The 14530-nt window shown below is 56.8% G+C and overlaps 1 protein-coding gene across 2 annotated transcripts in view; it reads right to left on the bottom strand.

Moving 5' to 3' along the window:
* LEF1 (lymphoid enhancer binding factor 1) overlaps nt 1-14524 on the bottom strand; it is a 49619-nt gene extending 35095 nt beyond the window's left edge. The window contains exons 1-3 of one of the 2 annotated variants that reach the window (XM_026050912.1): nt 14371-14524; nt 13563-13626; nt 12242-12375 (exon numbers count right to left, since the gene is read on the bottom strand). In XM_026050912.1, the coding sequence (XP_025906697.1) occupies nt 12242-12375; nt 13563-13626; nt 14371-14517 (345 nt within the window). In that variant the 5' untranslated portion in view covers nt 14518-14524. The remainder of the gene's footprint in view (nt 1-12241; nt 12376-13562; nt 13627-14370) is intronic. The other variant, XM_026050914.1, reaches the window with a different exon arrangement.
* Between the last annotated feature and the right edge of the window lie 6 nt (nt 14525-14530).

Below are 14530 nucleotides of genomic sequence, written 5' to 3'. Positions count from 1 at the left end.
AGCCCGAAGCGCCCGCGGGAGCGGCAGACGCTGCGTCCCCGGGGAGGGCAGGGGTGCCCTGAGAGGCGGCCGGGAACACCAGCCCCTCTTCCAAGGAGGCACGCGCTGCTTCCGGGCAGTCAAGTTAGGACTGGTCCCGCTTCCCAGTCCTCTCCGGTCTGGCTATTTTTTCATGTCCTGCTCGCTGCCTTGGGAGAGCTGCCACAAGCACCTGCCCTTGCGGCCAGGAGCCAGCACAAGCCCATTTGCTGGCATCTCCAGGATGCTCAGCCAGACCCAGCCACAACAATAGCAAAGAAGCAAGTGCCCCACATGAGGAGGAGGAGGAACAGGCTCCAGTCGGAGCGGGTCTATCTCCAACACGCCAGTTGTTGCTGCTCGAGCAGAGGGCGGCGCTGCYGATGCCTCCAAAATGACYCCGCGCAGACTAGCTCTCCCGAGGCGGAGCAGCAGCAGCRGAAAGGCCTGGCCTGGCCACAGCTYCCRCTCGTGTTGGTCCATGCCCATGTTCCCAGGAAGACACATGGGAAGTCCAGGCCAGGCACTTCCCACACGGCGCTGGAGCCCTGCGCTCCACAGTAATCCTCCTACCTCACCCCGATGCCAAAGAGCAGATTTTGGAGCCTGTGCCTGGCACCCTCCAGGACGGAGGCAGAAAGGCCTCAGGGCATCTTGCTGATGTCTCATACACCTCCCGTCTCTGTACAGAATTTCTCATTTTTCAGCGATTCCACATTTCTTCCCTTTGCACCAGCTCCCCGAAGATCTCCTTGTCTCGGCCCCGCTGGCTCCAGCAAACGACGGGAAAGCCACGTGTCTCTGCTGAGCCTGTGAACRCTGCACCTGGCCCGACGCTGCTTCCCCGACCGGCACACACCATGTCGGGACCACAGGACCTTCCCCATGGCGGCACTGCCGGAATCCCAAAGGYGCTGCCGGCGCCCGCGGCTGCGGCTCAGCCTCCTGCACAGCCCTTCACCCCAGCGGCTCCCRGGGAAAGGTACCTGCTGCAGAGCGCCTGGTTCAAAGAGGACGACAGCAAGGAGAACTATTAAAGCAATTAAAAAAATTATCTTTAAGATGCAATCTAGCCGGAGATGAATGGGAATAATTATCAAGCTGCAGGTTTTTACTCTTTTCTTCCCCATTCTTAGAGGCAGTAACTTGCCGAGCAGCTCCCCGAGCAGCGTTGCCTGCAGGATCTTCCACGTTATTGAAAGGGGAGGCTGAGGACATGGATTTTCCACGCTGGGGGCCCCGTCCTCCCAGCACACCCCACGGCTGCGCCTGTGCACATCCGCTCCTCAGCCCCACGAACACCTGGGCTGCCGATGCCCTTGCTTGCACCAGTTGGCTAGAAGGGACAGGGATAGCAGAAGGGATAAGCAGGATCAGCCCTGGCCGCGCGGTCGGCTCCCCGGGCACCCAAATCCGCCACAGCCAAGGGGCAGCCGGGCGCAGGGCTGCCCCCGGCATGGGGCCGAGGGGCGGCTCTTATCGCAGACGGCGCTTCGGGCAGCCCCGGGGCGCCGTGGACCCACTTGGCAAACAGCTGGCAACCCGGGGAACTTTCTGATAAGATTAAAAAAAAGAATTAAGAAAAAAAATCCTTGATGTTGGCTCACGCCAGGCTCGCTTCAACTCTGCACTTGTCCTTGGTGTTTCCTTGGCATCTCCGCTCCTCTCCTATCGCTGCTTTAGCATAACTTTATTTTTCTCTTTTATCTCGAGCTAACTGCACCCAGGGACTGGAGGGATTGATTTTTTGTTTTGACTTATTGTTTGAAGATCCATAACTCAAAGCAGCTCCTCGCGCCTCTGATGTTGGAGCCTGAGCAGTATGAAAGGTAAAGCTCATCCCGGGTACCGGCCCGAGTGGGGTTACTGTTTTATCATCAGGCATCTGCGTTTTATTTTGCCTTTTGGGGAGAAAAGTTATTTTGGGACTTTACAGGCAATAATACTTTAAATGAACATTCTCAGAGCTGGTGCTAGATGTGCCGGTTCTCTCGCTCTGTTTGAGGGTGGTAACCCTAGTGCTCAGCGCTYGGGAGCCGGGGGACCTTTGGAGCGGCGGCCGTCACCGCGCAGGGTGTCCCAAGGAGCCGGCTGCCCGCACGAGCCCGGGCGGCCGAGGACGGGCGCGCTCGTCACACGGCGCCAGCCCGGGGCAGCCCCGCAGCTCGCGGTGCCCTCCGAGTGCCCGGCGCCTCTCCCCAGAGCTGCCCGTTCCCGCGGTGCCGCACGGGGCCGGCGCGCTCCGGCTCCGGCACCGTATGCAGACCCGCTGGGCCGCTTGTAGCCTCATTTTCTGCTCTGCGGGACGGCGCGACCGGCGCTTGTCACCCCGCGGCCCCCGCCCGGCCCCGCGCAGTCACTCAGGTAACAAACCCATAATCTCGCCCCGTTGCCAGGATGGTTGAATTACACATAATTGTTCCCGCACAGTGATTGATTTCTGCCTGAATAGAGACCTCTGCCTTTTTTTTTTTTCTGCCTTTTTTTTTTTTCCTCCCTTTCCAGCACGAGCGGCAGCCAAGTCTCTGCGCCGAGGAGGAGGAGGAGGAGGAGGAGGAGGAGGAGGAGGAGGCAGCCGCCTTTGAAGAGATCAAAGCCAAGGCCGCGAGCAGTTGTGCGCCCTGGGAATATGGAAAGCCTTTATGCTCGCAACCCCATTTCCAACATGATGTTGGATTGCAGCTGCATTACATTCTGCCAGCATCCTTAATGCTTTTAGTATTGACTCTGACATCACCGATAGCTGCTTTCAAAGTAACAAAAGCGGAGGGGACGACTTATTTTCACAACTCGGTAATTGGAACATGCAAAGTTAGGGGAAGGCGGCATTTGTTTCTAATCTGAAATACAAAAGAGAGCACAGAAAATTATATAAGTTCCCCAAAATTAAAAACACGTTTTTCATATGGAAAGAACAGAGGGGGCATTTTTACAGCCGGGACCACACAAAATGAACTGATTATGCACATGSTTTTTCAAGCCTCCAGGCTGGAGTAAAAATACGATTGGGTAAGCGAGTCAAATTGGGGAAAAGCGCCGTGACTGGCGGCGGGGCGAGCGGCACCTGACGTGGTGCCGGAGCCGCCCCCGCTCCGACCCGCGTCCCGCTCCCGCTCCCGCCGGGGCCACGTCCGGCACGAGAACACAGCTGGAGAGCGCGAAGGATAAGTTGGAGGAGCCCCGGGCGCCCGCCCCGACGCGCTGCTCTTCGCTCACGCAGGAGCTGCCCGAAAGCTGCTCCTGACACAATAGGATTTTCGGAGAGGGTCAGAAGCCCCCACGTTCCTCCTCTCTGCCTGCACGAGTGAAAGCAAGAGAAAACCCCAGCAAGAAACACCTTCCTGCACTGGGGCCAAAGGTGGGGAAAATATTTCCAGGTAACTTTTACAACTTGTCATTGGGAAGGGAAGGGGCAGGGACAGTGCAAAGCRGAGCCCCTTTCCGCCTGCGTCCCAAGCGGCACCAGCCCTATGGCAAATGTACCTCTCATTTGTAAGATCCACCCCCAACAGGAGCCTTCACGAAGGRCAATTTGGAAAGAGGGTCGCTGCCCCTTGCAGCGTGCTGCATGGAGAGGAATGTGCAAATAAAGCACAAGCTGTAGGAAATTAAACATTATAAGCTGCAAAGAATTAAACATTATGAGCACCCGTGTATTAGCAATAAAAATAATTTCCTCTCAGCCATATCGTTTTTCTCCTGCCGTTCTAAGGCTCCTTTTTTCTCCCCTCCCCGAAGTCATTAAAACCCCGAATCGAAGAGCGCAGCGGAGGGATCTGYCCTCCCTCCCTGTGGACACGGCGCTTATGTCCCTGTCACTTCAAGGCTGGAAAACCCATCCTGGTCTTACTTGGACTATTCCTTAACACACACACACGCCGCACTGAGACTGAAACCAGAGGCCAACGTAGCAGGCTCCACCCAGAAGCAARAGCTGATTTCAGTCGCATTAAGAAAGAAGTCTCTCCTGCTCTAATGTGCTTCCCAGCACCACCATCCTCCTTCCCACGCAGATTTGCCACCCGCTCTCACAGTGGATCCCTCCAAGCAGCTCCAAGGAAAGGGCTGGGCTGTCACCGCAATCCAAGGCCCCTCCGGCCCTGGGCCTGGGACCCTATTTCAGCTCCCTGCACTGCCAGGAGACCCTGGGAATGGGCGCCCGGTGGCAGACGGGGCCGGCAAGGGCTCYGCAGCAGGAGACAGGGCCTGCAGGCCGGGCCGCCCACCTGCCATTGCCAGCAGCAGGAGGTTCGGGGTTTTACCACACGTTGCTGATTATCCCTTCCTGGACACTTCCCTTCCTCGTGTGCAGAGGATTCCCCAGTGTGAGCCCATGCAACCTGCCTGTCCCCTCCTCACACTGAACTGTACTCGAGGGAGCTGAGGACCTGACGGACCAGTGGCAGCCAGGACATGTAGGGATACAGGCCGGGACACGCAGGAGCTGGAGGCTGCAGGTCCCGCGTGCCCGTGCGAAGCGCCAGAGCCCGAGCACGCGGCCTCCCCGGGAGGCTGGCAGGAGCCAAACAAGAAATAAACTCGGCTAAARCAAAGCAGTGGCTCCATCCTGGGAGAGCGGGAGCGCACAATGCTGCCACTGCCAAACGGGATCAACTCCGGATTTCCGCGAGGGACCCGAGACAAGAGCGGTGCTGCAGAGGAAGGTGCTGCGGGCCGCCCTCCCTGGGGCAAAAACAGCAACAGACAACGCAAAAGAGCAGTGGGGAGAGATCGCAGCTCTGCAAGGGCACAGAGGGGAAAAAGGGAAGAAATTAAGAGGGAAGAATTTTTTGACAGAAAAGTTTTGCACAAAACTCTCAGTGTGATTCCTTGGCCCTTAACGGGACGGCTGGGTGTGAGACACGGCYGCAGCAGCCCTGCCAGGGCCTTCTCCTCATCTGCTCCGCTTTGTAGCCAAACTGCTCGTCCAGGACATTCCCTGCTGCCCCTTCCACACGCATCTCTCGTTTTAACTCTCTTGGCATCCTACTGTCTGTTGAATTGCAGCATTATCAGAGTCTAAACACGCACATGATGGCAGATAATACAAAGGAGACAAGAAGCCAGAAGTTGCTCTTTTTTTTGCTGCATTTTCATGAAAAAAAAGAGAGAGAGGTATATATATATATACACATACCTATCTAGGTGACCCTGCGTGTGCAGGGGGCTTGGACTAGATGACTTCTGAGGTCCCTTCCAACCTTAAGCATTCTATGATTCTATGATTTTATATATATATATTTATATATATATATATTTCATCTCTGCATTGCCCCTCTGGTGCATTCCTGAAGGGAACTCTGGACATGAGGATTTCTCTCAGGCAGAAGCCTCCCGGCGCTGACACCGAGGCCGGGCGCAGGCAGCACCACGGAAAGGGATGGAGCTGCCCATAACCCCCATGGGGCTCACATGTCCCCCGTGGGGCTCATGTGTCCCCCGTGGGGCTCACGCATCCTCCGTGGGGCTCGCCCCTCAGAGCCACCTCGAGCTGCGCACAGGGACCACAAGGCTCCGCACGCGCCGCTCATTGCCCAGGCCTCAGGAAAGGTTTGTCCAGGGCATCCTGGCCAGAAAGATGCATTCAGCAGAGGAGAGGGTTTTTCCCTACAGCGACAGTAGCTGTTTAACTAACAGAACATATTTATAGTCCTGGAGCTAGATGGGCTTCGCAAGACTGCTCTGAAATCTCATCCTCTTCAAGAAGCCTCCTTCTGCCCCAGATGCAGGAGGTTTTCCAAAGGCTTCGGATGAGCAATGTTTGCTGATCCTGTAACACTCCTCACTCTGTCCCACTAGTCTCCAGTACTCCTGTTTCCCCTATACACCCCAATGCACCTATTCTGAAAAGAAAAAGACTAAAAAAAAAAGAAAAGAATTTAAAATTTATCAGACTCAGAGGTATACGTGGCTTTGGGAAGGCCCTCTAATCAAAAAAGTTTTCAACAAAACACTGTTTTGACCAGCTCTCCTAGAGGCCCTCGATACTTCCTCGTTAACAGAGTATGAAGTCATCTTTTACAGGTCACTCTGATAAGAAGCTTAGTAGATGCCAGTTTTAAAAGTGTGCCTGTAATCACACTGTCAAAGTGTCTGAAGTGGTCTAAAAAAATCAGCATTTTTTTTGCAGTTTCCCTGTTCCGAGTATTCCTTGTGAAGATTTACATCTAAAGTAGGATCCCTGCACTATTATCTTAGAAATTATTCTCAAAATAGCTGAGAGAGGACAAAAAAAGGTCACAACACAAACAGGAAACTCCACACACTTAAAAGCTAAGCTTTTTTTCCCCCTCTTTTTCCTTGATTCTTTCTATTTCCTTAAGCTCAGCACAGCTTTCTATTCTCCCTGCACATGGGAGTGTATGAGACATGAAATGATGTGACAGAGAAAGAGGATTTTGAGTAACGAAATTCTCAAATCCAGCATGCTTGGGCCAGTTCTCCAAACACACACTTATTCTTTAAGTTAAATTACACTTGTGTGAGAAGGAGAAAGCCAGGCAGGAAAAATAAAATCCACAAATACAACCCAATATTCCGCCGTGGGAGGTCRGAGAAACAGCTTTAAGGGCATGTTTAGAGCTAGACGTTTTTCTTGCTTACACTTTTCCAAATGCTTTTCGGCAGGTCTGGTGTCCGGCTCGGCTCCTCGGCGAGTTCTGCCCTCCGCGCTGTTCCCCATCCCCGCAAGCAGCGCGGAGCACGTCGGGAGGCCCAGCCTTCCCAAGCGGCCTCTGCTCAGAGGCCGTCAGGCCGGCCTCGGCAGCAGAGCGGCCCCGCAGCACCGACGCGGCTCCGCGCGAGGACGCCGGGAGCAGCCCTGCATGGAGGTGACCGACGCGCGCGGGAGGCCACTTTGCAGCAACGAGCGGCACCAAATTCACCCGCTGCTTCCCGCTCATTCCCAACGCGGCGTTTATAAGGAGACGTTTCCAGAGCTGTGTCCTGTTGGTGGCATCACTCTGCCAGATGCCTCACRGGCCGAGGGTGGCAACTTTGCTCACAATGGAGAGACCTTGGAATGGGACAGGACCGCAATGAAACTGTTAGGATGTGGGAGAATCAAGAGCAATGAAAAACACGAGTGTTGCCTGTGATTACAGCTTGCAGCTTGCCTGACCTGGTCCCAGTCCAACTCTGGGGAGCAGAGAGCCCAAACTGGCTGCTGGGAAGAGCTGTGCCGGGATGCAGATGGGCGCCGTCGGGAGCACCCTGCTCTCCGGCTCCACACACAAATCCCAGCCCCATTTTAAGCGTCGGTGCTGCAGCTGGTGTCAACGTCATGCTCACGTTTTAGGTTGGACCGTCCCTTTCATGAGTACTTGACGGAAGCCTCCTAACTTCGCACTTGGGGCTTTGCCCACTAAGCCTGTCCCAGCGATTCCAGGCCCGGCGCTGCCCGTGTTAACGGCCACTTGGAGCAAATGAAGCAACATCGAGCTGCCTTCCCGGCGCCACAAGAACCCTGGGAAAGGGAAGGATTTGACAGCTTTGAGCATGCCAGGTGAAGGCACCCGCAATGCTTCTCCCCACCACGAGGTATCGTGCGGGCTCCCACGCAGAGCACATGGGGCACACGCTCACACCCCACACAAGTGGAGGGTCCTGCAGGTTTAGTACCCTGGCTTTGCTTGCGCATTGGGTCCCCAGCCCTCCCAGCAGCGCACACAGCCTTATTCCAGGGATCCATGCCCTGCCTGCCGAGAGGACCCAGTCCCTCACGGAGGGATCCTGTGYGCGGCCAGGGCAGCACCGGCATCGCGCTACACGCCCAAGGACAAAAGCAGCCGAGCTGCAAGGTCATGGGGCTCGGGCTGAAAGCCGAGAGACCTTTCTGCTCCTGTGGGCCGCAGGGACATGCTGGACGGGAGGTCTGTCCTTGCCGGAGGAAAGCAGAGCTCGCCAGGGACTAGCGATCAGCAGAGCAGCAGCGATGGGCGGCCCGGAGCCGGGCTGCAATGCACGTGTGCACTAAAGCATGCGGAGCATGCGTGCACACGTGTCTGTTCTTGAGCCACAGAGAGCATCTACCTCCAGTAAGTAACCAAAGAAGAGCACATGCCTCTAGTAGGACTTCAGGAATATTACGGGAGCAGCAGCATGCTTTTGGTGGGGGTTAGTTCCTTCCCGTCCCAAGGGATTTTCAGAGTGATAAAAAGCACTGGAGCAGAGCAGAGCTGGGCCGATGGCTCTCCAGTGCTCCCAGCCACGCAGCGTGGAGCTCAGAAAAGCCTTTTCCTCGTTGGATGCCCCATCCTGGTTGAGTTTTTCTTCTAGGGCTGCTCCTTCTGCAGCAAGCAGAGCCTGTAACAAGCTGCTGTTCCCCTTGGGAGGCATTTCTGGCTACGTGCAGCTAAGCAGCAACGTGCAACGTCGTGCCCACCGTGCGCCGGGCTGCCGGACTGGAGTGGGAGAAGGCGGGACAAGACTTGAGCGGAGAACATCTGGAGAAGGGCCCTTGCTCGCGCTGGTGGGACAGAGGCGCTGCAGCCCTTGGGCTTCCCTGCTTTTAAGTCAAGGGAGAAACCAGTGCCAGGGGCCCCGACGCACGATGAGGGGCAGGAGCGGGAGYCTGGGCACCGATGCTCTCACCCGGCTCCTCTCTGGCTCCCAGCAAACCTCCCTCAAGGAAAGCCAAGTCTCCTGCACAGAGGTGGCGAGACGCAGCCAGGGACACATCCTGCCAGCCCTGCTGGACGCCGTGTCCACACACATGCTTGCTATTCCTGCCCTCATCCTTCTTCCCATTCATCCGACCCAGGCAACGGCTCCCRGGCTGCCGGCCCCCAGGACAGGAGCTGCGTCCCTCCTGCCACCGCGCAGGGCACAGCCAGACCCGCCGGCTGCCGCCTTGCCCCTTTCCCTGTGCCCTCACCATCTCCAAGCGGATCTCCRAGCTGCATTTCACAGGGCCCTCTACAGTGCTTACAGGGTTGTATCCTCCAACCCCTTTAACTGTGACTGCAGCAGCTAACGCAGAGACYGTTTAACCACCTAGACAGAACCTCGGGCTCTCTGAACAGATGAGAAGAGGCAAGAAGAAGGCTGCAGAAATCCCMCATCTTACAGCAGAAAGTCTCGTCCATTGGGAGGAGCAAGGAGCAGAGACAAAACAGTTTTCCAGCTGAATTTGAGACAGAAACGATTCTTCAGTCTCCTCTCTGGTCCCCATGTTCCCACCACACAGACAAGAAAGTTTTCAGTAGCAAACTTGATTCTTTTTTTTTTTTTTTAAGTAAGAAAACCCGAAACATGTTAGGAGACAAACAGTTTCTGCTGCTCCCTCTGCAGTCCCCGCATGCTGCTGAGGAACCACCACGAGGTACCTGGAGTGGACAGGAGGAGCGGGCAGGAGGAGCGGGCAGGACGCGGGCAGGAGGAGCGGGCAGGACATGGGCTCGCCAGGTGCCGCCGCGCTGGGGCTGCATCGCGGGCGCTGCTCCTGCAGCCACCTACAGCAGCCGCCTCGCAGCCCTCTGGGCGAAACACAGACGGCTCCATGGGGCTCCCGGCCCGACCCACAGCGCTCTGAGTGAAACACAGACTGCTCCACCGGGCTCCCAGCGCGACCCACAGCCCTCTGGGCGAAACACAGACGGCTCCACAGGGCTCCTGGCGCGACCCACAGGCCACACTAACCTGTTCCTGCAGAGGCAACTGCAAAAGGCAAACCAGGTACCAGAAAATCCAAAGGGAAAAAGAGAGAGGGGAGGAGGGATGGGATCACTGCAGCAATAGCAGCTATGGGGAAAAGAGCTGCCCCACAATTACGCTTTGGTTTTCTTCTTCCAGGGCTCATTAGATGTAGCATGCCTGATGACTACCGATGTACAGGTTTTTTCATTTATTTTACAGAGCAAGAACTTAAAGCATTTGCCCCTTAAAAAAAAAAAAAAAGGAAGTTTGTCTCACCTAGGTGTGTTGTCAGACTGCACAGAGCAGCTTTGACTAGCAAAAACAAAACAAAGTAAAAAAGCACACACAAATATTATTCATATATATGTATATATATACATATACATATACATATAATGCCCAGGTCCCTCTGCCCACCGAGTCAGCAGAGGTTGCCTGTGAATTCCCAAATTTCAAGGGGCTCAGCCCCGGGCGAGCTCTGGCTGCGCGTGTGACACTGAGAGGGCAGCACTGGCCACAAGCGGCTGCCCCGGTCCTGCCCCACACATGGCACGAGTGGCACCCAGGCCCACGGGGTGGCAGCCACAGTGCCGCACGCCGCGTGCTCACTCCAGAGGCAAAAAGCGGTGCTTTATCTATRTGCATTCATACGTATACATATGCATTCATATATTAAAAAATATATATATATATATGTGTGTGTTTGTGTGTATACATACACACATATATATAGCCAGGCATAGCTGTGTCTGTCAGGAATGGCCCATTTCTCTGCATTTTACCAGGTGTGGGGTTGCCTGCACCTACCCACATCCTGCGCACGGTTTGCAAAGGAGGAGGAAAGGGGGAAGGGAAAAAAGAAGAAGAAAAGACAGAAGGGAGGAGGGTGAAGGTGGGTGCGCGGAGGGTGAAGGTGGGTGCGCGGGGGGTGCGCGGGGGGCGTCGAGGCGGCCCCTCGGGGCGCGCGGTGCCGGCGGCAGCGCCGTGTTGCGCTGCTCATGGCGCAGGTGCCCGGGCGGCCGCTCCTGCCTCCCTCCCTYGCTCCCAGACACCGTGCACCTGTCCTGCCGGACCGCGAGGACGAGCAGGAGAAGGAGGAGGAAGCGCGGGCGGCAGCTCCGAGCCCAGCAGACATTGCAGGAAGGGCAAATAAAGCACTGAGTTAGCGGGGCGCGCAGCCTCGCGGTGCCTGGGAGCGCTTCCAGGCGGAGCCGCGGCGGCTCCCAGCTCCGCGCGGCGCCCGAGCGTCCCGCGGGAGGGCAGAGCGCCCAGGGAGCCCGGCCGGCCCTGAGGCCGGCGCGACGCCCCGAGTCGGGGACGCAGGGAGAAGCAGAAGAAGGTGCCACCAAGTTTCCCGGTCTGCAAAGGCGCAGCTGGAGGCTCGGCGCTGCCGGGGCAGCCACGTCCTTTTCCGCACTCAGAAGCTCTTGGAAGAGCAGTGTTAGAAAGGACAGATTTCCRTGGGGAGGCTCTTCCAGGTGCTGTTTGGCACCGAGCCGGCGCCGGGCTCCGCGCTGCCCTGCACATGCAAACAAGGGCTCCCTCAGGAAGAGAGGCACAGACAGCAGCACCCGGCACCGCGTTTTGATGCTTTGAAATGCAAACAGTGACATGTCAAAAGATAAAAAAAAAAGGGCAAGAAAAACAGATAAGGAAAAACAGACTGGAGCATCGTTGTGAATCCCAACATCCAGTATTTTAACCTGCTTTGCTGCTATTAAATCACCAACACAAATTAGGCCCTGTCTTTTTCTTTCTAAAGCCAAAAGCCACAACCTGGTAGGAAAACCGAGGACACAGCAGAACAAAATAAAGACAGAAGCTGACGGATTAAAAAAAAAGCTAAGAGCCAGGAAGAGGGAAAGCTGCTTRACACTGGGAGATACCTGCACGCAGCTCCTGACATCCCAGCACAGGCAGCGGCAGGGACCAAGTCTTGCCAGAGGACACCTCCAAGCAAATTTGTTTCCCACTCCGCTCTGGTGCTGCTAATGCAATTTCCACGGCTCACGTCAGCGGTGCCTCCCCATCGGCCGACCCACACGCCAGCGACGGGTCCGAGCGGGACGGGCCCTCCAAGCCCAAGCACAGCAGGACATGACAGAGCTGCCCATGGGCCCTTCCCGCAGAGCCCGCCGGGACTCARTGGAGCAGCTCGGAGCAGCTCGGAGCGGCGCCGCAGCCGGGGCAGGAGAGGAGGCACCGGAGCTCTGCACCCTGCTGACCAGCAGCTCCAGCAGCTCTGCTCCCACAGCTCCGTTTTCCCTCCGCAAACAGAAGGGTCCGAGCCCCTCCCGTAGCCTCCATCTGCCCCAGTCCCTGCAGACGGGCATTTACATCTCGTTATCCCTCGGCATCACGCAGGGATTTCCCCACAGCCCTGCTCAGAGGGCACTGCTGCTCGGAGCCGCCGGCGGCTCTTCCACCACCAGCACTGCCAGCAGCTCCGAGAGCAAGCCCTGAAACGCCGCAGGATGGAGCCTCTTGAGGACGGGATGCTACTTTATATATATATATACACTTAATAATAATAATAATAATAATAAAGCACAATCAACCACCGCCAAGGAAGGCGCAGGCAACTCACTGTCCTGGGGATGGGCGGCGACAGGGATCCGTTCGGCATGTAGGGGTCGGCGTTCATATTTGGCATCATGATATACCCAGAATAACCAGAGTACGATGGTCCCTTGCCGTATAAGCCACTGTCCGGATGCTTTCCTAGGGAAGAGGAAACAATGGTCGCATTATTCCCTGCAAAATATGATTTCTGCAAGCCACATCCATCCCCATTCATGGGGGTGCCCTGCATGCAAATGTCACGCTGTGCAGGGCGACTGCTTCTGACACAGAGAGTGGCCTGCAACAACACGTAACAACTTATTTTTGTTGTTGTTAAACGGAGTTAATTCTTAAAGGAATAAGCATGTTCAGCAAGCAGTTTACACTTTAAAAGTGTTGGGAAAAGGAAAATAAAAACATTTATGTTGCAATGTATTTATTTTGCTTGCTGCCGTCCAGGCAGGCAGCCCCCCAGCAGCGACTCTGGGAGCAGCTCTCAGGGAGCTTTTCCCCCATTTCATACACGCTGCTCCGGGATTAGCGGGCACAGGCGCACGGCCAGGATGGATCCACAGCGTCCGAAGGGCAGGACAGGGCCATGGCAGGTGGCGGGAACGGCGCAGGCCGCCAAGTAGCCGCTCCGGCCACGCTCCGGAAAGGACAAGCGGGCAGGGGCCGTTTGCAGCGACACCCCCGGGATGTGGGGCTGGGGGAGGCTGCTGAGCACACGGGGCACCTGAGCCAAGGGCAGCCACGTGGGCAGTGCTACCTTTTCCAAGAAAACAAGGAATCTGGCACCACTTTCTGCAYGGAGACAGGCGGATGGAAGTGTCACCCACCCCTGTGTCCTGCGGCTTGAGCCTCTGTGGGGTGCAAGGATGGAGACACCCAGCAGGGCTCTCTCCTCTGCCCCACTGCCCGCCACAGCGCCCGGCGCGGCTGCTTCCCGGCCGATCCCAGCACAGCCAGCAGGCAGGGCTGGCCCAGCTCTGTCTCTACTCGGGATGTGTGACACAATCCGGCTAAAAATCCTAAGTTTGATCAAGAAAGAAAAAGGCGTCGTGCGGCTTCCGAACCCACAACTGAGCTGTGCTGCACAAGCGAGGAGATAGATCTGCTTGGGCTGATATCCTAAAAATAGTTATTTCTTCTGCAAAACGATCCATTTGGCCTACTTATCAGTTTCTAAACAACCAAAATGCCATTTGGTCGCTCAAGATAAACGTGCTGCAGCTCGTCGCCTTTCAGAGTGCTGCACAGCACCAGCACCATCCCCCCGGCTCCCAAAAAGGAGACGGGATTTGTGTTTTCCGCAGGGATCCGCATCCCGCTGCGCGGACTCTCACCTTCCTCGGGATGCTCTCTGCCTTTATCATGGTAGGAGTCCGGAGCCTGGGCTTGCCTGGAAACCTGACCACAGAGAAGCCACCATTAAGAAGCAAGCAGGGAAAACAGATAAATACACACATACATCGAAATAACTTAAACAAAAAAGCGGGGAGTCATTTTGTGGATGTTCATTTGCTGTTAACAGCGCTAGATCTTCCTGAAGAGGACAGAGAAGGGCAGAAAAGTTGCAGGCAAAGATCAGCATCTCTGCTTTTCCTCTTAAGCCATTCCGAAGGCAGCTGCAGGAGAGACCCGGCTCGAGCGCCCGCCTTATTCCAGCACCGAGGAATACAAGCGGGCGGCTGGCAAAGCTTTCCTAGCGGGAAAGCTGAGCGAGGGGGCTTGTTTCGGACGGGAAAAAAAGGATCCGTGGAGCCTTGCCCATGGGGAACTCCGAGTGCCGGAGCTGCACTGCGGATAACGCCGCGAGCCGGGGCCGCCGCGCGGGGTCCACGGGGGAACAACCAGAAATAAATGAACGGGGGGCGGACGAGGCGGCGGCGCCGCGGCTCGAGCCGACCCTGCGCTGAGCGCGGCTTGGGGCGACCACCGCGCAGTGTGGGGCAACAACCGCGCAGTGTGGGGCAACAACCGCGCAGTGTGGGGCAGCAGCCGGGCAGCTTCCCCCCGCTCCGCCCGCAGAGCCCCTCGGAAGCGGCGGGCACGGGGGCCCGGCGGCCGCTCCGTCCCCGCTCGGCTCGTGGGGGGTGCTGCCGAGAGGAGGGTGCCCCCAACCGCCCCCCGGGCCCGACCCCCGGCCCGCACCTCGTGCCCGCCGGCGCTGGGCGCGATCTCGGACTCGTTGACGAGGGAGGACTTGATGTCGGCCAGGTCGCCCTCCTCCTCGGGGTGGCTGATCTCGGCGAAGATCTTCTCCTTCTGCGGGTCGCCCTCGTCCTTGAAGGGGATCATCTCGTCCGTGGCG

The sequence above is a fragment of the Nothoprocta perdicaria genome, unplaced genomic scaffold (genome assembly GCF_003342845.1).
Source record: "Nothoprocta perdicaria isolate Ctin4 unplaced genomic scaffold, notPer1 scaffold_71, whole genome shotgun sequence".
NCBI classification, from domain to species: domain Eukaryota; kingdom Metazoa; phylum Chordata; class Aves; order Tinamiformes; family Tinamidae; genus Nothoprocta; species Nothoprocta perdicaria.
Note: the sequence above shows the minus strand (reverse complement) of the source record. Positions and strands in the feature narration are given on the sequence as shown.